The 26,406-nt window shown below is 43.6% G+C and overlaps 1 protein-coding gene across 2 annotated transcripts in view; it reads left to right on the plus strand.

The window, feature by feature from the left end:
• sppl2 (signal peptide peptidase-like 2) overlaps nt 1–26,406 on the plus strand; it is a 44,582-nt gene that overhangs the window by 6,875 nt on the left and 11,301 nt on the right. Inside the window, exons 2-14 of one of the 2 annotated variants that reach the window (XR_010957904.1) lie at nt 408–527; nt 2,282–2,464; nt 6,032–6,121; nt 7,764–7,903; nt 9,481–9,620; nt 10,496–10,592; nt 10,711–10,821; nt 15,653–15,734; nt 20,306–20,380; nt 21,316–21,378; nt 23,410–23,509; nt 24,131–24,208; nt 25,478–25,699. Coding sequence is in view for 1 of the 2 variants with exons in the window: in XM_067968190.1 (XP_067824291.1) it covers nt 426–527; nt 2,282–2,464; nt 6,032–6,121; nt 7,764–7,903; nt 9,481–9,620; nt 10,496–10,592; nt 10,711–10,821; nt 15,653–15,734; nt 20,306–20,380; nt 21,316–21,378; nt 23,410–23,509; nt 24,131–24,208; nt 25,478–25,638 (1,422 nt within the window). In the remaining variant the exon portion in view is untranslated. The remainder of the gene's footprint in view (nt 1–407; nt 528–2,281; nt 2,465–6,031; nt 6,122–7,763; nt 7,904–9,480; nt 9,621–10,495; nt 10,593–10,710; nt 10,822–15,652; nt 15,735–20,305; nt 20,381–21,315; nt 21,379–23,409; nt 23,510–24,130; nt 24,209–25,477; nt 25,700–26,406) is intronic. The other variant, XM_067968190.1, reaches the window with a different exon arrangement.

The following is a 26,406-nucleotide window of genomic DNA, read 5'->3' on the forward strand; positions in this document are numbered from 1 at the left end:
TCCCCTGCTACCCCCCCTTGCCAGTTTTAAATGCTACTTTGCTGTACAGTGAAAGGATAACTGGATATGATGCCTGTTGATCTTTAGCTAAAAAAAACAGTCCCTAGTACCAGCTGTCAATTCCAACAGTGTCGCTTGTGATACAACAAATCCATTGCTTGGTTCCTGTAAATTTAGACCTCAGCATCCTTTTAAGCAAGGTAAATAATTAACAGTGATAATATGGTATAGAGCGAAATAAAGGAGGTAATTGCATACAGTTGGTTGTCTCGTTTGCTGTGCCGTTGTGTTTTAATTCAGCAGCTGATTTAGATGTGGGTTTGGGTCAAGCACTAGCAGATATTGAATGGTGTGTACTTTCTATATTTGAACCTGCTAGTCTGATGCAGTTTACCCTGAATCTGCAGGTGCTATCTGAGTATGGGATGGTCCATGTGCTGTCTGAGAAGGAGCATGGAAATACAAAAGATTACTGTATCCAGTTCAACCCCTCCTGGGCCTATTTACCTCATGATCTCAGTAAAGCGGTAAGTGTGCATCTGGGAACATTTGAGGACTGCAATACAATAATACTCGAGTAAAAGTAATCATCACGTACCTCTGGAACTCATCCTGGCATCTTGTTCCTTTAAAAACCTCTTGAAGCGGGATCCTGGACCAGCTGTGCAGCCTCTAAGCCCCCAATGTTGCAGGAAAACCCCCTAATTTCACTGCTCTATTGCCCTACCTGGAGCAGTGCAGTCAGAAGGTATGTCTGCAACATTGGAAGTGGGCACAGGTGAATCTGGATGATCTATAAGGTATAAACTCATGTTTCTGGTTTACGGGACATTTATAGCATTTCAAAAAATGCTCTTGAAGTCTAAAACCAAAGTCCAAGATTAAAGAGGAGTGTATTATCTGAATTGTCAGTAACACTGAATAACACACAGGGAGGGAGATACCTGTACATGTCTTGGTATCTCTCCATTCTCTCTTCTTCCAGTGTTATACTTTAAACATGCTGGTCGGATGCCACCAGGCAGCATATTTGTTCCTTGGGTGTCTCTCCTCTTGTCATCTTGTGCAGTTCCTCTCTGGTGACACTTCAGTCACAACTGCCAGATTCCCTGTTCACGATGTCACTGAAAGGAAAATTCTGTGGAAAAGGTCAGCACCTGGGCCACCTGCACCCAGTAATTTTAAACATGAAGTTGGAACGAAGGAGGAATGGATGACCCCAGCATGTGTCTAGCTATCTTCTGCTGTAATAGATGTGGTTATGTGGCTATTATGTAGATATTTTTCCCCTTTAAATGTGACCCAGATTTGTATCTTACAATGATCAGCTGTTTGATGAACGTTTCACTCCAGTTTCTAAAGTAGGTAAATGACTGTTTTAATTGCTTGTGGAAAAAGTCCACAATTTATACCGTGTCCATAAACTAGAGTGAAAGATTTAAAATGCTCTTATATTTCCAGAGTGTCATACTATATGGGACTTTCTGTCATTCAGCTGGAGAATAGATCATAGAAAATAGGAGCAAGAGTAGGTCATTTGGCCCTTCGGGCCTGCTCCGCCATTCAAAATGATCATGGCTGATCGTCTAACTCAGTACCCTGTTCCCGCTTTTTCCCCATATCCCTTGATCCCTTTAGTATTAGCATTATCATCAGATAATCAAGATGTAAATGTATAGATATCCAATGAGTACTGAGCCATACAGACATGAAGGACCCTTAGCTGATCTTGGCCAGGGTAGCAGTTGGGCTGTTATGATTGGCCTCAGCATTTGGGCCAGGCAGGTGAAAATGAGCCAGGGTTGCTGTTCCTGATTTCTATTCACTGACCCCTAGCAGAAGTGCACTTTGTTAGACATCGTGTAAGGACAGGATCGGGCTTGAATACAGCGATCTCCACAGTTTAAATTCTTTGTTGACAGTGCTTTTTAAAAAAAGGAAGAAAACAAAATTTTCCCAGAGATTGCCCAGAATTTGCCCAGAGATTGCCCTTTTCAGATTTTTGTCAACACAGGCTGTGGCTCTGTCGCAATTGGTATCATGTTTATGATTCACCTCGTGTTGTGCATGTTAGTATACCATGTGTTTTTAAAGAGGTACTATTTTACTGTAAATATTCATTTTAAAATGATGCAGTTCCAGTGGTACCTGAGAGATTTATTCGGACGCAGTGTTCTTTTTTTTAGCCAAAAGTTTTTTTTTGATTTACTAACAATGATTCTGAAAACATCTCGTCCACTCTGTTTAACCTGCACCTAATATTCTGTTCTTTCTCTCTCAGTCTCTCTTGCAGCTCCAGGACCTGACATCCTCTGTCCTGTGTACACCTTCAGATGTGCCCCAACAAGGTTTTAGCAATAGAATCGCCATGGTGATGCGCGGGAACTGTACATTCTATGAGAAAGTGCGCCTTGCTCAGATCAATGGAGCCAAAGGGCTGCTCATCGTCAGCAGGGAGAGCCTGGTAAGAAAAGTTGGACAAAGAAATTGTTCTGTTTAGCTGATTGTGGCTGTATTAATGACTTGGCAACACTGTGCCCCCTGTTGACTGCAGTTATATTAGTGACTGTAGCTGCCACTGAGTCTCTTGTTGGCTGTACGGTGTTATGTTAGTGACTGTAGCAAATGTCACTTATTAACAGTGAGGAAACCCTGGTTGTTTTCCTCCCTCTCTTTCTTGGAGGTGCTGAGCCCAATTGAAGTGACTCTGTTGCTGCTTCAGTTAACACAGCAATGTGTTAGGAATGCTGAGGCTGATGGCAGTGTCTATACTCCTGCTGCAGTTCAGCCAGCATTAGGGTTTCTGCTGTCACTAGAGTTAGTAAAGAATGCTACTTTTTAACTGGCTGTTTCAGGGTAACCAGTTTCAGTGACATTTAAAACAGTACAAAATTACCACAGTATGAACATTTTTAAAAAGTGCAGTTTGGTTTTAAAACTAGGGCTGCAGATATTGCATGAATCCTGTGTCTGGAACACGATGTTATTTGCTGTTGTGTCTTCAATGTGAAATCCACAGTGCATTCTGGCAGTAATTTCCATGCCAGTTTTATCCCACGATGGGATCCACGTCAGATTTACTATAAAGCTGTGAGCAGCTGGCCGCTTTTATGATCATCCTGCTCCATTAAATTGCTCCTCTGAAGGTGAATCGAGAAATCAGGCTTTATGTTGTATTCTTCTAAGCAAAATTGGTAATATGTCAGAGATTGAATTAATTTATTTTGAAAGATATTGCAGTGGGACTACAAAAGGATTGGCATTAGTTTTCTCCCCTTTCTCTCTGACACTCCTCGACTGGTTCCTTGTGCTCCAGCAAATTGACTTCACGATACTTGTTCTCGCTTTCAAATCCTTCATCGGCTTCGCCTAACCTTACCTTGCTTATCTCCTCAAGCTGTATCTCCCTACACATGCCCGGTGCTCATCTGACACTGGGCTATTCCTGGTTTCCTGCTTCCTCTGCTGTACCAACAGTATCAATAACCCGCAGTTTCAGTCATTACGCATCACCCCACTGGACTACCTCCCTAATTCCCTCCACCTTCTTCCCTAAAATTAAAAAGAAACACTTCCCTTCAACCGTGCTTTCAGCACCACCTTTCCCCAGAATGCTTGGCATCCACCATTTTTCCTCCTCGTCGTAAAATATTTTCAGATTTCAGTGAATGTGAGGAAGGACAGAAGTGTTAGTTGTCTTTCTCTGCTTGTCCGAGGCAAATGCTGATCTTTAGTTTCTGTGCAGGCCCTGTGGTGCAGAATCAGTGCACCGCATCTCTCTCTCTTCTCTCTTTTTTCTCTCTCTCTTTCCCACCCCCCCACCCATCCCTTCTACATCTGCCACGCCTCCATGGTAATGTTTGGACTCCAGTTCAATCAGCTGTGGGTTTCAAGGATAACATTTTGATTACTGTTTAATAATGGAACCCTGGACACTGTTTGGTATAAATTACACTTGTCTACTCTGCAGTTGTTTATTCACACAGGAATTAATGGGCCTCGAGTGGTTTATTTTCTCGGTAGGAGTTTTAAGTATTCGTATGCGGAATTTATACAACTTGAACTTTTATAATTTGCTACTTCTGTTTGCCATCAAATGAAACCCAAGCATTAGTAAATAAATGTTTTAATGATTATATAATATGTTGTGTCTGCGGAAGGCTGCAGCTAGTGAGTGGGATCGGCAGAAGGTAGAAAAATACACTTTTGAAAGAGAGTCTTGCGATTGGCACAAGCCATCCAGCAAACATGTCGACCCCAGCCACTAATCATGGTAATCCTTTGATGTGTAACTCACTTTTTTAGAGAACGTTGAGTGTTAAACTTAATCACTGAGGTGCACATCCAGACTTTGGAAACCATGCCTTTCTGCAGGAGTTCCACAGGACTGAAGCAGGAGAGGGGCTGCCACGGGAAGGGGTTTCATTGGAGACCACCTAAATCATAGAATGGTTACAACACAGAAGGAGGCCATTCGGCCCATCGAGCCCTCTTTGTAAGAGCAATCCAGTTAGTCCCGTTCCCCCGCTCTTTCGCTGTAGCTCTGCAAATTTTTTCCCTTCAAGTATTTATTCAATTCTTTTTTGAAAGCCACGATTGAATCTGCTTCCACCATCCTTTCAGGCAGCGCATTCCTGATCATAACTACTTGCTGTGTAAAAAAGTTTTTCCACGTCTCGCCTTTGGTACGAGGATTAGCAGCTGGGGTCGACATGCTCACTGGATGGCTTGTGCCAATTTTACTAAAAATCTTGTGGATGTACACACTTCCTGTCCAACTAAACTACTTCCTGTTGTCAAGCTTTTGTGTCAACATTTAACCTTGAAATTGCCTATGTAAATATTATAATGGGATTTCCCTACGTAAACAGTTCCTGTAACACAGCAGTTGTAGGCTGTGGACAACAGGTGGCACTGCAGAGCAATTTTCTGAAGCCGAACTTTGTCTGCCTTCTTGCTTTTCTGCTCTTCTAGGTAAGTACTTTATTTTTTCAAACTTTTAACTATATATAAACTTTACTTTTGCCCTCTCCTGTTTCCAATCATTGGCCCGCCTGCTTCCCTGTCTGTCCCCTGTGGTTCTGCACCGTTGCACCAGGACCTGCTATTTCCTATTTACCGGCCCAGTCTTCCCCTTTTCATTCAGGCTCCTCTATACCCTTAGGTGAGTTATTTTTGTCAGTTCCCTGGCATGCTTGGAGTGCTCCATCCTTCTTGCTGCACTGAAGCCGTCCCCTGCCTCACCTGCCCAACTCCTAGCTCCTCCGCGGTCTTTCCTGCTTTGTCTTCAACCCTGATTTGGCGGCCTGTTCCTGCTTGCTTCCCCCTGCGATTTTTCCCCAATCTACTGCTGTGATCCCTGACCCGACTCCCCTGTTCCTGCGTGACTCCAAGATAGCCTGTAGGTCCACTTTCCTCTTTTTTGGTCCCCAATCCATAAGCTGGTTACCAAGGTTTCTTAGTGTGTTCCCCAGTCCAACACCTATGCCACCAATTGTTTCTTCACTGCCTTGAGGTGCTCTCTGACCTGACTATTAGTAGCCTTCTTTCTGCCCTGTTTTTTAGAAAATGACCCTGTTCTGCTTTTTTTAATTGCCTCCGTTGTATTCCTTTTTTGATAGCCCAGTTGTACTTTGTTTTCTTTTACCCCAGTTGCGCTGCTTTGTTTTTATAGCCCCAGTCATGCTGCCTTTTTTTTTAATAGTCCCAGTTTTTTTTTTAGATAGCTCCGGTTCGTCTCCAAATAGCCCCATGAACAGTGCTGTTGGAGATTGATTCTATAGTAATGGAATAAATGCTCTGTCTGTTATCCCGCCAATTACCAGTTGCTTTGTAGTAAATCTGTAGGAAGTGTTGGCCTAGATTACAAGGCATGTACTGTTTGTGCAGATACTGCCTGAAGCTTTCTGTTGTCTCCTCTTACACTTCTCAAAACTGTTCAATGAACACATAATGAAACAGTGGGATTATAGACATGTCAATGTAAACTATCATGTTGGATTAACGTGCCATTTTTTTTCCTGCTCTGCAGGTGCCTCCAGGTGGAAATGGGAGTCAGTATGAGGAGATTGATATCCCAGTTGCTCTCCTCAGTTACGATGACATGCTTGATATATCAAAGGTGAAGCTTCTCATGTGTCCCTGTTAGTGGGTGGGGTGTTTTAAAGTATTTACTGCTGATCAGAGTGGTTCAAACACTGCAGCTCTCACTCATAGACCAGCAGGAATGAGTGAAAGAGAAGAGGGGAGCAGTTCAAACCTGAGAAACCAAATCGCAAAGCAACATAAAACAGACCGAAATTAACTGGCGGACACAGTACACCCACTGCCCAAGTTGCTTTGATGTACGAGATTCTTTGGCTATTTTTCCTTATTTATTTTTTTCTACTCGAATCTTCTCCACTAAAGGTGCTAATTCACGCCATCTTTGACTCCACGATGATGACTGCCCTCTGCTTCCTCCACCCACTCGGCAGTTTGTTCACTCCTGAGGTAGTCACTGTCCAGTCTGATCCTTGCCTCACCCAGCAGTCACACACTTTCCAGCAAGAGTCCCTGGACAGCAATTGGGAGCTGGAATCTTGGTTCAGTCAAGAATGGGAATGTGTCTAGAGGTGTGCCGTCATCTCACGGTGCAGTGGGTTAAAGTGCGAGTACTCCGTGCTGCGTTTCGGTCAGTTTTTGCGGTAATGTTTTACATCGTGCATTTGTTTGCACAGCACCAGCAAATGGTTTTTGGTCCTTGTGGAGCGCTGGAATGTGCAGTACGAACTGTGGGAATTCGATAGGCCGTACATTTCAACTTTCCCATGCTATCTGAGAGAATCCCGCTCAGCTATGCTATCTTCTGCCTCCTGGGGTTACAGATAAATCTGCCAACTAGACATTCTGGTCTGGAGCAGGACTGTCGAGTGGTTTGTTTGCAGTACCGACAGCTGGCATTGGTGGTCATGATCCTCCTGGATGGATGGCAAGACCTTTGGAGTATCCTGTTGAATTCTGGAGATTAACGGAATTATTCTGGTCTAAATTACTAGATTTGTTCATGTCTTTTCTGAGGGATCTGTAGATTCATGTAATTACTGAGCTTTAAGTCAGAAGAGGCTGAGTTTAATTAAAGGAGCCAAAGCATTGACTAACTTAAGGGTGTACTTAGCATTTAGATAGAGTCTTAACATGTCATTGGAATGTCCCAAAGTACTTCACGTGTTATGTAGGCCAGGGCATTCCAAACTGTCTTATCCCACCCCCAGTCCTGGCAATCCAGCCCAGGCACCTCAATCCAATTTTCCGCTTGTAATTTTGGCTTACTGGTTTTAACCTGTTTGAATGTTGTGGGCCTGGCGTTTAGGTAAGGACTGCATTTATCACTGTTGTATTATTGGTGGATTAATCCTAAATCAGAACAGCAAGATCTGTTTGTATCAACAACTTCAGTTATATGCAAATTAATGGAAACAGGGAGTTAAACTTTATTTGGGATGGCCGATGCTCCGTGGTCCATACCTATGTGGCCCCCAAAGACACAAAGTTTGGACAATGCTGATGCTGACCGCGATTATAGGGGTTAGACAGCGTGCAAGCAGGAGAGTATTGGGAGTTTAATGTTTAAATTAGAAATTTCACAGTTTTCACCACTTCAGTTAACCTGTTCTGTGACTTGAAGTTCTGCCACAGCCAGTGGTGTCTGATGTGTAACCTTCCAACTGGTAAAACTTTATGTACAAACCTTTTTTTAAAAAAATGTTTTCTTTCCACAACAGACTTTTGGGAAATCGATCAAAGTAGCGATGTATGCTCCAAATGAACCATTCCTGGACTACAATATGGTGGTTATCTTTGTCATGGCGGTCGGGACAGTAGCTATCGGTGGCTACTGGGCGGGAAGCAAAGATGTGAAAAAGTAGGTCATCCCTGCCATTTATTTGCTGCATGGAAATGAGCAAGTAGTGTGTGGTGGAGGCACGTCATTCGTAGCTGTGGGAACTCCTTCAGTCACCTGGCTTGAACCTGCCAGAGGAGTGTTCGCAGTGAACTTTAATAAAACTTTTGGAACATTATTTGCACAAGTGCAATTCTGTTTTCCCTTGGCTATCCAATGCTGAAATTCACTTGTGATTGATTTTCTGAGGTTGGACCGTTGGTGCCGTGGCATGTGATAGGTTTATTTACTTTACCATTGGCAGCATGTGCCATATTCCCACCATCAAACTCCATCCAACATAGGAACAGGAGTAGACCATTTAGCCCCACGAGCCTGATCCGCCATTCAATAAGATCATGGCTGATCTGTGACCTAACTCCATTTACCCGCCTTAGCCCCATATCCCTTAATACCTTTGGTTAATAAAAAATCTTTATCAATCTCAGATTTAAAATTAACAATTAAGCTAGCATCAACTGTTTGCAGAAGAGAGTTCCAAACTTCTATCACCCTATGCGTATAGAAGTGTTTCCTAACTTCACTCCTGAAAGTTCTGGCTCCAATTTTTAGGCCATGTCCCCTAGTCCTAGACTCCCCAACCATATAGAGGAAGCAAACCCTGCTCCTCTGAATGAATTCAGGACCCGAATTTCCATGGGTCTCTGAGATGCCACAGGAGGGAGGGCAAAACTCCATTCCAATTGGCTGTCCAACAGGACCAATAGGAACTGAGAGTACATTGCAAGCAAAATTGGGAAGTGTGAAGTTTTAAGTCACAGGCCTGCTCTTGAGCACCATTCTCCCAGCGACTGAACTGCAACATAAGAACAGAAATCGCTTGATTTTATTTGGTGAATTTTATGGTCATTGAGGTAAGGAATGTTAGTTCTGGAGTATAGAATACTTTTCTTTTATGGCACCCAGGATGAGCATCAAACACTCCCAGATCAGGTACAGCACTGAATAGATATAGAGTAAAAGTTCTTTTTACACTGTCCCAATAACACACCTCAGCCCCAACAACAGAAGAGCATCCCCTACTCTACCAGCGTGATACTTTCCTATTTCACCCACTGGCCATCCTGTGACCTCCTGAGTGCTGAACAAGTCTCAGTTTTCTGATGTGGACTTCATGTATGGGCCTTGCAGTGAGAGGAGACTTTCATCCCATCAGTCTGTGTTGGATTTAAACCCAGGTACCAGAGGTGAAAGGTACTAACCTCACTGAGTTTAATCTCACTGCACCACCTCAGTCCTCTTGTATAGCCTGGATTATTGCCACACTCAGTCACCAAATGATAGAGATGGGATGGGAAAGCAGTAAATAACAGTAGTAAGCCACTTGTGAGTTTTATTTCTAATTTTACAAGACTTTCCTAGTTCATCATTCCTTAGCCTTCACTTGCTTTCAATCAGTTGTAAAAACTTTTGGAAGCGCTCAGCCTCTCATTATCAAGTTTGTACCTTTTAATGCTGCATCTAGACAGTGATGTGAAAGTTTCAATTCTAGTGTGAAATGTGATGGCCATTTTAATATTTTTCTGTTCCTGTTTAAGGCGTTACATGAAGCACAAGCACGATGGAGCAGACAAACAGGATGATGAAACTGTTGATGTGACACCAATTATGATCTGTATTTTTGTGGTTATGTGCTGCTCAATGCTGGTACTCCTTTACTACTTCTACAGTCAGCTAGGTATGTCACTGTTTACTGGATTTCCAAATGTCTGGGAGTGGGCTAGATGGCTGTAATTTAGAGGTCCCCATTGTGAATTCCCCAGGAGGGATTACAGACTGTAACTAACTTACTGCCAGAAATTTGTTACACTGTGTGCACAATAAAATGTGCTCTTGCTGTGGGTTGAAGGTTGAGATGTTGTGACGTAGTATACATACATTCCTGTGGTCGGACTTGTACAGAGCGTAGAGGGAATAAATGCTGTTTGGCCCAGTGAGTGTAACTGAGTCATACAGTTTAGCAGATCTAATTAAACAGCAGATTAGGTGACTGCTTTGCCAAATACCTCTGTTTTGTATGCAAGAAGTTGCCAGGTTCCATCCATTTATTAACACAGAAAAAATCAGTGTCTCCTGAGTCCGCTGATCTCAACCAGGTGGCAGGAATACTCAAATTAGCAATAGCTCCTCTGGAGTAAGGAGGGAAGAAAATCAGCCAAGGTTCTGACTCTTGAACCAGTGACTCCTGCTGGAAAGTACATGTGTGCGGACATCAGGCAAGGGCAGGATTGGGCGCAGGTGTGATGTCCTCGACAGTTAGCCCGCCAATGCTCACTGTCTAGACTCTCAAGTGCAGAATTGGTGAGGTACCTGAGAGTATTTGGTGTCTGGAACTGTGGGAGTCTGTGCCTTTTAGGAGGAGGAAAGGGAAGAAAATTGGCAAAAACAAGTTATATGGCAAATTTTCGGGTTGAAATTTGATGACATTTGTTCAAAGTGTGACATTTATTGAAGGGGAGAGATTTGAAAACTACTGTGACACTTGTGAATATTCAAAAGCCACATCAATTAAGCATCTTCTCACATTCTGTTTCTTCCCTATTTCTAAACCAGTGTACATAATCATAGGAATTTTCTGCCTTGCCTCTTCCATCGGACTTTACAGCTGCCTGTCCCCATTTGTGCGGAGAATTCCTTTCTGTGAATGCAGGTATGATGAAATTTAAAATGTCCTTTTGGAAATTGGTATAAAAACTGAGTTTAAAACAACCCTGAATTTAGAATTCTCCCCTGGTGTTACCCTGATTTCTCTCCGTTCTTCTACTCAGGATTCCAGACCTATCAAGCAGTCACAAGCGTCCCCAAGTACGGATGTTGTTTCTGGGCATGTTCTGTGTCTCTGTTAGTGGTGTGTGGGCAGTATTCAGAAATGAAGACAAGTAAGTAACAGTACTTTATTGTTCACCGTGTAATTTACGTGTACTTCCTCTCTTCTAGTATACTGTATCCACTGCTCACAGTGTGGTCTCTACACTGGGGAGACCAAATGTAGGTTAGGTGTCTACTTTGCCAAACACCTGTGTTCTGTTTGCAATTGTGATCCCAAGCTACGCTTACCATTTGGACTCCCCATCCTCTTCGGACTTCTGCACTGTTCCAGTAAAGCTTATCTCAAGCTCAAGGAACAGCACCTTATCTTTCTCTTGGACACTCTGCAATCCGCTGACCTTAACGTTGACTTTAATAACTTCAGACCTTAACTATAGCCACCGTTTTCTTCATGGCAGAGGATTCTGGTGATTCACAATGGGTGTGCCGGGGGAGTCAAATTGGTGCTTTGATCAGAGACCCTCTGTCGGAACACTGTGCTGGCTGGAGGAACCTGTGCCCTGGGTGTTGGTTTGCTATTTTTTTGGACTGCTAGATCCTGTCATGTTTTGCTAGCTTTTCCCGTGTCCTTTTCACACCTGACTTTTCACCCTATCTACTGCCTCAGCTATTTGCACAATCTTTGCCTCCCTCATGTCTTTAACTTTTTAAAATTATATATCTCTTCCCATCGTCTTATGTAAATATCATCACTGCCATCCTACGATCTCCTGATTTTCTTTTAAGCATTGTAATAAACTGGATAGCCAGATGGTGAAGGATTTTTATTTATTCGTTCATGGGATGTGGGCGTCGCTGGCAAGGCCAGCATTTATTGCCCATCCCTAATTGCCCTTGAGAAGGTGGTGGTGAGCCGCCTTCTTGAACCACTGCAGTCCGTGTGGTGAAGGTTCTCCCACAGTGCTTTTGGGGAGTTCCAGGATTTTGACCCAGCGACGATGAAGGAACGGCAATATATTTCCAAGTTGGGATGGTGTGTGACTTGGAGGGGAACGTGCAGGTGGTGTTGTTCCCATGTGCCCGCTGCCCTTGTCCTTCTAGGTGGTAGAGTTTGTGGGTTTGGGAAGTGCTGTCAAAGAAGCCTTGGCGAGTTGCTGCAATGCATCCTGTGGATGGTACACACTGCAGCCACTGTGCGCCGGTGGTGGAGGGAGTGAATGTTTAGGGTGGTGAATGGGATGCCAATCAAGCAGGCTGATTTGTCCTGGATGGTGTCTAGCTTCTTGAGTGTTGTTGGAGCTGCACTCATCCAGGCAAGTGGAGAGTATTCCATCACATTCCTGACTTGTGCCTTGTAGATGGTGGAAAGGCTTTGGGGAGTCAGGAGGTGAGTCACTCGCCGCAGAATACCCAGCCTCTGACCTGCTCTCGTAGCCACAGTATTTATATGGCTGGTCCAGTTAAGTTTCTGGTCAATGGTGACCCCCAGGATGTTGATGGTGGGGGATTCGGCGATGGTAATGCCGTTGAATGTCAAGGGGAAGTGGTTAGATTCTCTCTTCTTGGAGATGGCCATTGCCTGGCACTTGTTTGGTGCGAATGTTACTTGCCATTTATCAGCCCAAGCCTGGATGTTGTCCAGGTCTTGCTGCATGTGGGCACGGACTGCTTCATTATCTGAGGGGTTGCGAATGGAACTGAACACTGTGCAATCATCAGCGAACATCCCCACTTCTGACCTTATGATGGAGGGAAGGTATTTGATGAAGCAGTTGAAGATGGTTGGGCGTAGGACACTGCCCTGAGGAACTCCTGCAGCAATGTCCTGGGGCTGAGATGATTGGCCTCCAACAACCACTACCATCTTCCTTTGTACTAGGTATGACTCCAGCCACTGGGGAGTTTTCCCCCTGATTCCCATTGACTTCAATTTTACTAGGGCTCCTTGGTGCCACACTCGGTCAAATGCTGCCTTGATGTCAAGGTCAGTTACTTTTACCTCACCTCTGGAATTCATCTCTTTTGTCCATGTTTGGACCAAGGCTGTAATGAGGTCTGGAGCCGAGTGGTCCTGGCGGAACCCAAACTGAGCATCAGTGAGCAGGTGCCGCTTGATAGCACTGTCGACGACACGTTCCATCACTTTGCTGATGATTGAGAGTAGACTGATGGGGCGGTAATTGGCCGGATTGGATTTGTCCTGCTTTTTGTGGACAGGATATACCTGGGCAATTTTCCACATTGTCAGGTAGATGCCAGTGTTGTAGCTGTATTGGAACAGCTTGGCTAGAGGCGCGGCTAGTTCTGGAGCACAAGTCTTCAGCACTACAGCCGGGAGGTTGTCGGGGTCCAAAGCCTTTGTTGTGTCCAGTGCACTCAGCCATTTCTTGATATCATGTGGAGTGAATCGAATTGTCTGAAGACTGGCTTCAATGATGGTGGGGATATCGGGAGGAGGCAGAGATGGATCATCTACTCAGCACTTCTAGCTGAAAATGGTTGCAAATGCTTCAGACTTGTCTTTTGCACTCACGTGCTGGACTCTGCCATCATTGAGGATGGGGATGTTTACAGAGCCTTCTCCTCCCATTAGTTGTTTAACTGTCCACTACCATTCACGTTGATTCCCTGGCTTGTTGGTAATGGTAGATTGTGGAAAACACCGGGTAATGAGGTTACAGATTGTGCTGGAATACAATTCTGCTGTTGCTGATGGCCCACAGCGCCTCATGGATGCCCAGTTTTGAATCTATCTCATTTAGCACAGTGGTAGTGCCACACGTTGGATGGTGTCCTCAGTGCGAAGACCGGACTTCGTCACTGCTACTAATACTGTCATGGATGCATCTGCGACGGGTAGATTGGTGAGGATGAGGTCAAGTAGGTTTTTCCCTCGTGTTGGTTCGCTCACCACCTGCCGCAGGCCCAGTCTGGCAGCTATGTCGTTCAGGACTCGGTCAGCTCGGTCAGTCGTGGTGCTACCGAGCCACTCTTGGTGATGGACCCAGAGTACATTCTGTGCCCTTGCTAACCTCAGTGCTTCCTCCAAGTGGTGCTCAACATGGAGGAGGACTGATTCATCAGTTGAGGGAGGGCGATAGGTGGTAATTAGTAGAAGGTTTCCTTGCCCATGTTTGACCTGATGCCATGAGATTTCATGGGGTCCGGAGTCAATGTTGAGGACTCCCAGGGCCACTCCCTCCTGACTGTATGTCACTGTACTGCTACCTCTGGTGGGTCTGTCCTGCCAGTGGGACAGGACATACCCAGGGATGGTGATGGAGGAGTCTGGGATGTTGGCTGAAAGGTATGATTCTGTGAGTATGGCTATGTCAGGCTTTTGCTTGACTAGTCTGTGGGACAGCTCTCCCAATTTTGGCACAAGTCCCCAGATGTTAGTGAGGAGGACTTTGCAGGGTCGACTGGGCTTGGTTTGCCTTTGTCGTGTCCGGTGCCTCGTGGTCTGGCCGGTTTTGTTCTTATTATGACTTTTTGTAGTGATTTTTTACAAATGAGTGGATTGCTAGGCCATTTCAGAGGACGATTAAGAATCAACCACATTGCTGTGGGTCTGGAGTCACATATAGGCCAGACCGGGTAAGGATGGCAGGTTTCCTTCCCTAAAGGACATTAGTGAACCAGATGGGTTTTTACGACAATCCGGTAGTTTCATGGCCACCATTACTGATACTAGTTTTTTTTTTATTCCTGAATTTTATTTAATTAATTGAATTTAAATTCACCAGCTGCCGTGGCGGGATTTTAACTCGTGTCTCTGGATTATTAGTCCGGGCCTCTGGATTACTAGTCCAATAACATAACCACTATGCTACCGTACCCTAGGATAGAATACTAGATCCTAGTCTTTAGTTGCTTCCAAGCCTTTATTCACAGAGATCCACACACCAACACCACACCCGAGATAAGGATATATACATCATGAAAATGGATACAAGAGAGTCCCCAATTGATACACACCACCTGAATACATTTATCACTAATTGATATAAATCATACAATTAACAAGCATGTTGCACATCATTGCTTCTTCTCCTGTGAATGTTCACTTCCTTTTTCCTTTTGTTCTGATCCAATATAAATGCTGTTCATTTTACCAGTGCTGATAAAAGGTTATTCTCAGAACATTGACTTGTCTGTTCCCTACACAGATGCTGACTGACTTCTGTATTTCCAGCATTTTCTGTTTCTGTTTTAAATTTCCAACATTTTCGGTTTTTTGCTTTTTATTACCTTGAAGATGTGTGGTTATTGTATATTGGTACACGTTTGCACTACCTGGCCTTGAAATTATGTAATGTGAATATTCATGTGCTAATTATTAGCCCATCATGTGAGAGTCCTGATCTGCTAGTTTAGTGGAGGTTGTTTTAACCCACTTACGGGCAAAGGAATTTCATGCAATCAAGAATTTGTATAATAGTCACACTATGTAATTATACACTAATAGTCACTCTAATTTATACTCTAATATTTGCACCATGTAATTTATACACTAATATTTGCACCATGTAATTATACTCTAATATCCACACCATGGAATTTATATACCAATGTTCACACTGCATAATTTGTACACTTATATTTGGATCACTTTATTTTAAGACCAAAGATTACAAACACGCACATGTGTTTTCTCACAGTCTGAAATTTTACAATTCCTATATTAGTTTGTTAACCTTAAGTAAAAACCTGAGTTAATAAAAGTTACTGTTTTTAAAATTACTTGAAACTGAGCAAAGATGTTATCTGTTTTAAAAAGCACATCCCAGGTATAAAACTAAGTGGCTCAGAGACTGATGGATCTTGAGTATATAGCAAAATTGTACTGCATCATGTTTGTATTAATCCCATGCCCATATGTGCAGTAAATTACTGTACAAACCTTTAGCTTTGTGACACTGAATGGATTCTATTTCATAGATGGGCCTGGGTCTTGCAAGACACTCTGGGAATCGCCTTTTGCCTTTATATGTTGAAAACAATCAGATTACCAACTTTTAAGGTACAGTGCCTTAAGTTGAGTTGCATGAAAACTAACCAATTGTGATGTAATTACTTTAAAGAATGTTTTAAAACCCCACCATCATGCATCCTATCAGCTGATCCACATGGACTGTGTAACGTGCAGAATGGCTGACAGTGCATGATAGATGTTCTAACTCCTAGTTGAAGTTAGCCGTCACCTGAAAAATTGATTTTTTTTCCTCAGTTACTTCAGGAGCAATATCCACTGCAGGTACCCCTTCACCAGCTTCTCACCCTTTAATTCTCCTCCTCCCCCCCCCCCCCCCACCCCCCCACTTCTGTGTTGCATAAAAGTTGTAGAACGTGAACTGTGAGCTGTTTCAGTACTGGGGTGGTGAGGCACTTCAACCGACACACTCTAAACATCCTGGGCTGAAGGACTGATCGATACAAGAAGGTTTCTCCCTGAAAGCAACCTTTTCTAGTCCTCCAGATCCGGAGAGTTTCAAGGGATGAAGCCGAACTATTTATCCGTACTGTGCCTCTTCTTATATTAAGTGAGCAAAGCTGATCTCACCTAGGGATAATTTCAGCTCCCAGTGAAACTAACTTGTACGTTTAATATGAGAAGAAGCAGAGGCCAAATGAAATGAGCTCATATTTGGACCAGGAGCCATGTGTTAGACACTCCTGCATTAGGCAGTGCAACGTGGTGGACCACCCTCCCCAACCAATAGTAAATGCTGCAGCTGATACTCTGGATATAAGAGTGCCGAGAGTCGGAATGGCTACCCTACTTCCTTATTAACGGGTCAGATTTTCAGAAATCCTTCTGAAACTTTTACATTTAAAGTATGATCAGGATCTGGGAGCTCTGAACTTGACAGTTAAATTAGTGGTCTGTACCATATATGCAGCAATTTCCAATTAAACTGTTAGATGGCGCTAACTGCAAATTATAGGCGATTGCTGTCCTGTTAATAGTAAAGGCCAGGGTCCAAGACACGTGCGCCTAATGCGAGCGTTTATACTTCCATCCCAAGCGAGGCCCAACACCTTGGGATGCTGTAGTTGGTATGCTCTGCTGGTGAGGGTGCACCTGTTTTAGAGCTCCAGACTGCCGCCGCACATACAAAGACAGGTATGGCAATGGTTGCATACCGGTGGTAATGCCCAAAGATTGAGAGGAAGCCTGTATTATGATCATTGTTACTGGCCCCATACAAGTAACAATGGCAGATCATCTATCAACCTTGGGGCTCCCTTGAGTGGAGGGCAGGCAGAGTTAGGTAATATTGGTAGCTTTGCTGTACTTTCCGATGTAATGCCACACTGGGAATTTTGTTGGTTGGGAGGATTAGACTGGAGCTGACACAATGTAAATCCATTGCCTGCCCATCATGCTGGGAGATCTTGTTCTGCCATCGCAGTCAGAGCAGCACTGGGCTGTGTTGTCCTCATTCAATTATTTGAGCTGCATTTGTAATCTGAACAATATGACTGTAGTTTGACATTCAGACATGGTGGATGTAATACTCTCGTCAATTCGTCTGCTAGTTCCTGGCTTTAATTTAGTAAGTACAACGTTTTAAAGAGATCAGATAGTGAATGCATTTTATGATGTGTGAAATTTTTTTTAAAATTATGATCTAGACTTGAGTGTTCTGTGTATTAATGTAAATTATTTAGTGCCCAGTGCCTCTGATTTGTGCAACTAGATCGACCCTTAACATATCCGTTTTGTAAATGGGGCATAATCACTAAAGAATCATAGAATGTTCCAGCATAGAAGCAGGCCATTCAGCTTATCAAATCTGCACTGGTGTTTTCTCCACATGTGCCACAGACTCGAATCTCACTGAACTGCTCACCCTACATACTCTTTAGTGTTTCTCTTTTTCAAAACAACTATTTAATTCCCTTTTAAAAGAATTTCTCGGACCCTGCTTCAGCAAAGGTTTCTGGCAGACAATTCCATGTGCCAATTACACCCTGTAAAGAATTTTTTTCTAACCTCCCCTTTAATTCTTTTTGTGACCATCTTAAATTTGTGCCCTCTCTTTACCGTCTCGCTGTAAAGTGGAAATAATCTGTCACTATTTACCTTATCATAACCCTTACTAATCTTGAAGACCTCTATCAGGTCACTCCTTAACTTTCTCAGCTCAACTGAGAAAGAGACCTAACTTCTCCAGTCTCTTTTCATAACTATAACCCCTCATCCCCGGTAACATCCTAATGAATCTGCACTGCACCTTTTTCCATTGCTGTTGTAGCCTTCCTATAATGGGGTGCCCATAACTGCACATACTCTTTTTATTTATAACGTGGTGTGTGCACCAGTTTCCACTGGATGGGTGTTGGTTTATTGTTAATGGTTTGGCATTTGGAAGCATGAGTTATAGATTACAATGCCCTTATTGCATACTTATGAAATGTTTTCATAACAATAGAAAACATTTTGCTTTCTGCTTTCTAAATAATGCTTGTGAGTTTACTCTTAAGTGGCGCCGACTATCTGAGAAATTGCTGGTAATAGGGTCTGACCATCTTAAAATCCAGCTTAGAGTAGCATATGTTACAGTTTGCTGTGCCGCTTACTAGCAATTTATGTGTGCGTTTTCTTGTAGTTAATCAGTAATTTGGTCATTTTCATTTTACAGTCAACAGTATCATCTAGATTAACCCTTTGTGAACTTCCCTGATGATGCAATTGGTAAAGTGACCCAAGAATAGTGAGGGGTGAAATCAGCCAGGGTTCCTGCTCCTGATCACTATCGAGTGACCCCTGCTGAAAAGTGCACTTGTGTGGATGTCGGGTGGATAGGATCAGGCTTGGCTGTGTTCCCTCTCACAGTCAAGTAGCTGCCAGCATACACATGAAGAATGACCACTTGGGCATGGGTGCCTGACATTCAGTGAACTGTACCTACCAGGGAGTCAGTGCTTAGGGAAGTGTTACCCAGCAGGGAGTCAGTGCTTGGGGAAGTTTTACCCAGCAGGGAGTCAGTGCTTGGGGAAGTTTTACCCAGCAGGGAGTCAGTGCTTGGGGAAGTGTTACCCAGCAGGGAGTCAGTGCTTGGGGAAGTTTTACCCAGCAGGGAGTCAGCGCTTGGGGAAGTTTTACCCAGCAGGGAGTCAGTGCTTGGGGAAGTTTTACCCAGCAGGGAGTCAGCACTTGGGGAAGTTTTACCCAGCAGGGAGTCAGCACTTGGGGAAGTTTTACCCAGCAGGGAGTCAGCGCTTGGGGAAGTTTTACCCAGCAGGGAGTCAGCGCTTGGGGAAGTTTTACCCAGCAGGGAGTCAGCGCTTGGGGAAGTTTTACCCAGCAGGGAGTCAGCGCTTGGGGAAGTTTTACCCAGCAGGGAGTCAGCGCTTGGTGAAGTTTTACCCAGCAGGGAGTCAGTGCTTGGGGAAGTGTTACCCAGCAGGGAGTCAGTGCTTGGGGAAGTGTTACCCAGCAGGGAGTCAGTGCTTGGGGAAGTGTTACCCAGCAGGGAGTCAGTGCTTGGGGAAGTGTTACCCAGCAGGGAGTCAGTGCTTGGGGAAGTTTTACCCAGCAGGGAGTCAGTGCTTGGGGAAGTGTTACCCAGCAGGGAGTCAGTGCTTGGGGAAGTTTTACCCAGCAGGGAGTCAGTGCTTGGGGAAGCGTTACCCAGCAGGGAGTCAGCGCTTGGGGAAGTGTTACCCAGCAGGGAGTCAGTGCTTGGGGAAGTGTTACCCAGCAGGGAGTCAGTGCTTGGGGAAGTGTTACCCAGCAGGGAGTCAGTGCTTGGGGAAGTGTTACCCAGCAGGGAGTCAGTGCTTGGGGAAGTGTTACCCAGCAGGGAGTCAGTGCTTGGGGAAGTGTTACCCAGCAGGGAGTCAGTGCTTGGGGAAGTGTTACCCAGCAGGGAGTCAGTGCTTGGGGAAGTGTTACCCAGCAGGGAGTCAGTGCTTGGGGAAGTTTTACCCAGCAGGGAGTCAGTGCTTGGGGAAGTTTTACCCAGCAGGGAGTCAGTGCTTGGGGAAGTTTTACCCAGCAGGGAGTCAGTGCTTGGGGAAGTGTTACCCAGCAGGGAGTCAGTGCTTGGGGAAGTGTTACCCAGCAGGGAGTCAGCGTGATCAGTTGAGGAAGGAGAAAACTTATATTTTTAAATCAACCTTGTACGATCCTCAGTCACTTGTTTCACAAAAAAACTATCCATATTCCTTTGAATTTGCCAATAGTATCATGTTTCATACTGTTAGTTGGACTGATATTTAAAAAGTTTATTGATGATGAGAACTCTCTAAGCTTTTTATGTTAGTTGCAGTAGTAACCATTTCCCAGCCACAGATGGTGATTATATTTTACTTCAGTAGTATCCGTTTCCCAGACTCTAATAGTGTTTATATTTTAGTAACCACTCCCAGACTCTGATGATGATGATTATATTTTACTCCAATAGTAATCATTCCCAGACTCTAATGGTTTATATTTTACTCCAGAAGTAGCCGTTCCCAGACTCTCATGGTGTTTACATTTACACCCGAAGTAACCGTTCCCAGACTCTCATGGTGTTTATATTTTACTCCAGTAGTAATTGTTCCCAGACTCTAATGTTTATAAATGTCTATTTATTCCAGGCTTGCACACTACTGCTGGTGGTTCTTTTCGTTTATGATATTTTCTTTGTCTTCATTACTCCATTCCTCACTCAGGTAAGCTGAAAATTAACTTATTCCCTGTATAGTCCAGGATCTTTAATTAGCAAAAAAAGTGACCGTGCAAAGTTGTTGCTCTGTTTATTTTTGTTAGTTAAGATCTTTTCTCTGGTTCTGCACAGATCCGTATTTCAGCATTGTAAATAGGACGAATCAGTGTTAATGAACGGTATTCAGGAACCAGATGTTGGGGTCACCAACTTTCTTAAAAATGCAATGGAGCCAATCACATGGTGATTGAATGGTGCAGTGGATTAGACACTGGCCTCCTACAACTGCAGTCTGACATCAAATCCAGCCCAGACTTGATGGCTGTAAGGATTCGGTGTGATGATTTTAGGCAGTCTTGCCCAGTTACCAGTGGATGAGTGGGGCAGGGAGTTTTTAGTGACTATTCCATGTGATGTTTGTAGTAATCAGTCCTTTCTATTTGGCAGCCAAACCGTTTCTTCTTTTTCTGACAATTGCTTGGTACCTAAACCCTTTTAAAAATGTGGCTAACTCACAACTTCACATTAGTCACTTTTAATCAATCTGACTGAAGTATGAAGAAAAACAATTCAACAATGTGCAAACATCTATTGCCCCAATCCTTTTAACTCATGGGATATGTTTGGCTCCTAACAGACAAGTGTTAAATGTATCCTGTACTTATAAAGAATTTGTTTTGCTCCAGACTTAAGGAAAATAACTTCGAAAAATCTTGTATGAAAGAAGAAAGATGAAGTAGCTTAACAATATATAAATCATGAGCAGCGTAGTGCTGGGTGAGTGGGTGCCTGCACCTTGTTGGGAGTGGAGTGGAAAATATTAATGCCTCGTTCAAAGTGTTTTCTCTACCTAGTAGTTTTCCAAGAGTTCTAAAGAGCATTGAAATAATTTTTGAAGTGAAGCCATGTTTCTAAACAGTGATGAGTTTCTGTGTGTTCCAGAGTGGGGAGAGTATCATGGTGGAAGTAGCTGCTGGTCCTTCAGATTTCTCCACTCATGAAAAGGTATGGCTGAAAGAGACCATCGAATATTGCTTGTTTAAAATCTGCTTCGGTCTCTATGTGGCATTTCCATCAGCAAGTTGTGAAAATAGTTACATTTTTATTCATTTATTTTTTTCTGTTCCGCTCTCTCTTATTTTTGGTAGCAGATAACCTGCTCTGTTGGGCCTGCTTACCATTGACTGTGCCTGACCCCTCCTCCAAAAACGGTTACATTTTCCCTTTATCCCTTCCTGATTTGCGTCCACTGTTTTTCCTCCTTGTAAGTGCTTTGAGATATCTTGGGAATGCTATACAAATGTACGTTGTTGTGGCCCAGTGGGAATCTGTTGCAAATGGATTCACGCAGTTTGGATCCTCCTTCCACCTGCTTGATGCTTTTGCCACTTGGCTCCTGTATTTTACTGCCACATTAATGCTGTCCCATTTATGTGTTGGGTGTGCAGAATCTTTATTCTGTGGCTCAAGTATTAAATACGTGCAGCACTTCGATCTATCCAAAACTCTGTGTAGACTAAAGCCCAGAAATTCCACTCCTTTTTGAGGCAAAATTCTGGTGTAGTAGAGGACTTGAAGTGAAACCCAGCTCTACTGGGTTTCCACCACATTGATAAAGCCACAGCAGCTTCCGCTCAGGCACTTTTCCTGCCACATCCCAACTGCAGGCTACCCCGGGAATCCTGCCAGATACACCACTGATAGGCCCAGCAGTCCCTAAATCCATGGAGCAGATGTAGGTGCCGTTCTGGATTGTGTGTGGGGCTGCACCAAGCAGGAATTGAATGGTAAATGATCCCAGAGGGATAGATTTCCATCTGATTCTGGGCCTGCCAGCATAGGATTAGAAGATGAGGAAGAAAATTAATCTGTCACATTCGGCCATCCAGGCCTCTGGTTCTCCCTCTGAGCAGCAGTGTGCCACCCTGATTTTCCAATGCTATCGCTGGGTGGGCACCCCGTTACTCTGCTACAAGTTCGGGCACCCATCTGTGATATAGTAATGACCCTATCACCGGGATTTGGGACGGGGTCATGGAGAGGCCGAAGCAGGCGACAGTTCCGCCCTGATGTACCTCTGGTGTCACTGGAATTTCTACCCTTCGATCTTTAATTTGCCCCGCAGTTTTACCCCCTACCCTCCTCTTCTGACTCGTTGCTGGGTTTGGTTTCAAGGGTGCTGCCTATCCTCTGGTTGCTCACCCAAATTGCCATTATTCACATCTAAGTCTAGAAGTGAGTGTTGGCAAGCTGTTCGATCACACAAGGTATCACAGGTGAGCTTAATCCTGTTTTCATCCAATGTTCACGCACGTGCACTTCCATAAGGGGTCATTGTGTAGCGCCGGGGTCAGAAGTCGTGACCTGTTCCCCTCTGTAGCCCAGTGGCGCTGAGATCAACTGCTGCTCTGGCTAAGATCAGCTAACTGCACAAACCATGATCAAGCGTGAGACCTTCCTGGTCTGAAAGGCTCAGCTACTCACTGGATAAACCTGTTCAGCCATTGGCGAGCCTGTGGGCTGAAAATATTTCACAATGAGTTTCTGTGTTCAGACTGAATAATCAAGGGTTGTTTCGAAAGACTTTACAGTTCATTGGTTTTGAGTCTGTAAAATCTTGTGCTGAATATTTTGTACATGCCAACTAATTAGAATCTGTTTCTAAAAAGCATTTGCTCTGGAGCAGGTTCATCTCCATAAATTCATTGATGTTTTGTGGGAATGGATATTTTGCTAATCTCTGGGATGTTCACGTTTAGCAGGAGTCTTCTATAACAATTTAAATTCACCCTAAATCTTTTTGCCCAAGTCAGGTGCTAATGCTGTATGTACAGTTACGTTGATCTTTTCAATACTGTAATAAAATGCAATAAATTGGGTACTTGAAAAATGGAATCAAATGTATTAGGCTGGGTACGTCCCAAACAGAATCAAAGCAGTTCAAATATTCCTTTCCGTTTTAGTGGAATGAAAACATTTGTATTCTTGGTGTAGAATTGTTTTCCTTTATGCTTAGGCTGTTCCTCTCCTCCTCAGCTCCCAATGGTACTGAAGGTGCCCCGATTGAATTCCTCACCTCTGGCACTGTGTGACAGGCCATTCTCCCTCCTGGGCTTTGGCGATGTCTTAATACCAGGTAAAGAATCTCTCAGAATAGTGATCTGCTTTAGTCCTGACAGGTTATCCTCAAATATTTGTGTGATAGGAGACAGAACTGTATAGGATTTATTTTTTTCTCTCTGAATTTTGGATTTGCCATGAAGTGGCTGTCCTCTTGAACAGGACTGCCATTTATTATGCATTTCCCTGGCTGGGGAGCAGAAACACTATGGTTCATTGCTGAGCCTCAGCCTCGAATACCAGTGGGAGGCCAACACCTTGTGGTACTTACATTTTTTTCTAAGCTTATCAGTCTGTATTCAATTAAAAAATATTGTTTCTCAACCACTCGAGGATAAGACCATTACGTAGGGTCTTCATTCTGGAATTCCCTTTGATCTTAGTTGTAAAAATCCTGGAACTCCCTACCTAACAGCACTGTGGGAGAACCTTCACCACACGGACTGCAGAGGCTCAAGAAGGCGGCTCACCACCACCTTCTCGAGGGCAATTAGGGATGGGCAGTAAATGCTGGCCTTGCCAGTGACGTCCACATCCCATGAACGAATTTTTAAAAGAAAAATAATATTGCAGTTTCTCTCTCTTTCCCCCCCTCTCAAAATGTAAGCAACACCTTCCTGCTTTATTTTTCTTTCAGGAATGTTGGTGGCGTACTGTCACAGGTTTGACATTCAGGTGCAGACGTCAAGAATCTACTTCATGGCCTGCACGATCGGTAGGTGCCAACATCTGTTTTGACATTATAACAAAACAAAACTGGAGCAAGAACTTTACTAATGGATATATACTTTAACAGGAAACATTTGCAGGGCTATGGGGAAAGAGCGGTGGGGGGAGGGAGGGGAGGGGAATGGGACTAATTGGATATCACAGGTATGATGGGCCGAATGGTTTCTTTCTGTGCTGTAAGAGTCTATAAGTAGAAGCCCCTCACGATGCACTATTACTATCGAATAATACATAATTTTTGTACCCCTCGACTTGCAATGATTTGAAAAGGTGGAATCGAGGGAGGGAGTGCAGTTTTCTGTAGAATTGGCTGATTTTACACTGCTGATGCTTTTCTCAGCCGGGCTGTTTAATTTCAGGCTGTAACGATTGAAGCTGGACAGTTGAGAGATGTAACACGCATACAATCCAACTGAGTAGCGAGGATGTTTAAACAAAATTGAGGCACACCATATATTGTGTACAGAAATATCTGAATCTTGGTTAAGATAGTAGACACTCGGGTAGAAAATTGTGGCATTTCTCTCTAACGTTGGACACAAGAAATACATAAGAAAAATATCAAGAACAGCTTAACCTCAACAACTATACTGACAAGTGGAGGCAAAAGAATCCAGGAATGCAGGAAATCTGAAATACACAGCAGACCTATTAGCATCTGAAAGAGAAAAGATAGGTTAATGTTTTGGGTAGAGACTCTTTGTCAGAACCATCACAGGCTGGAGAAGACCTTTTATGTTTGATCAAACCATGGGTGGGAGGGAAGGGAGAACAGGTATTCAAGACTTTGTACCTATTAATTACTTCCACAAGGAGGCAGTTGATGGATTTAATAGCCTGTAATAACAGCTTTTAAGATGCTGGAAAGAAATGCAGACCGTTTTGCACTATACAAAGGTCATTTGAAACACGGTGTTGTATATGTAAGCATTGGAAAGATAAAAATGGTGAATCAGGCATGCCTCCAAAATAGAAGGGAAAATAGTGGAATGGGAATAAGATCTACTGGGAAAACGCAACAGGAAAATTAGAGCCAGGGCCTGAATTTGGTGAAGTTGATGTTCACAGAAGAAGCCTGCTAAATGCCCAGGAGGAAGATGAGACAGATTCTAGCTTAGTGCAAGTAAATATTTTTTTAAATTTCAGCCAAATGAGAGTGAGTACAGTGGTGTGTGATTTTCCAGTTTCTACACATTCTTTTCATGTTTACACAAGTGTTGGCTGTACATTAAAGTCTGTGTGTTCTCCACTGCAGCTTACGGCATCGGTCTTCTCATCACCTTTGTCGCCCTGGCACTGATGCAGACGGGTCAGCCCGCGCTCCTTTACCTGGTCCCGTGCACTCTGATCACTAGCATCTGTGTGGCTTGCTGGCGCAAGGAAGTGGCAATGTTCTGGAGTGGAAGTGGATTTGCGGTGAATACCAGTTTGATATGAGTGCCTAGAAGAATTTTTTTTTCCCCCAAAATATAACAAAGTTGAGTAAATTTGCCATTCTACCATCATGCAGCTCTATCTTGGGGCTGGTGTGAAGTTTGATAACAGGATTTCAGCCATGTTATTTTGGGATCTCCTGAAACCTTCATATCACCCAAAGAAAGGCCAATTATGATTGACCATCACTCCGTTAGACAGTGTCTATCTGATTCAACATCTTATCTAAACTTTTAAGTAGGAAAGACTAAGACCTTTATTGGAAGCCTAAAAACAGCTTTTGACTTTTTACATATGTTGTTGCTCATTTTGTGCTCATCGAACCAAAGGATCCGAGTGCTGGGGAGTGGGACACCTGTTCTACTTTCGTCCCCCATTGTCAGTATTAAGCACTCACAGGTAAGGTACAGTGTGGGTTAAATACAGAGTAAAGATCCCTTTAAACTGCACCATCAATAACTCTCAGGTCAGATACAGAGTAACGCCCCCTCTACACTGCCCCAATAAGCACACCCAGGTTAAGTACAATACTAGTTTGGTACAGAGTAAAACCTCCCAATTTGTCCTAACCTCACCTTTTTAAAAGAGCATTCCTCACAACACAGTGAGCTTTTCCATAACAGACATTAGATAGTGTTGGTTGGACAGATTTTTGTTGTAACTTAATGTGTAAATTGTTTTATAAATGGCTTAATTTGATTTGAATCTGTCTGATTTTTCTAACATACAAATGTAAAAATTCTTATTGTT

Source organism: Heptranchias perlo, chromosome 29 (genome assembly GCF_035084215.1).
Source record: "Heptranchias perlo isolate sHepPer1 chromosome 29, sHepPer1.hap1, whole genome shotgun sequence".
NCBI classification, from domain to species: Eukaryota; Metazoa; Chordata; class Chondrichthyes; order Hexanchiformes; family Hexanchidae; genus Heptranchias; species Heptranchias perlo.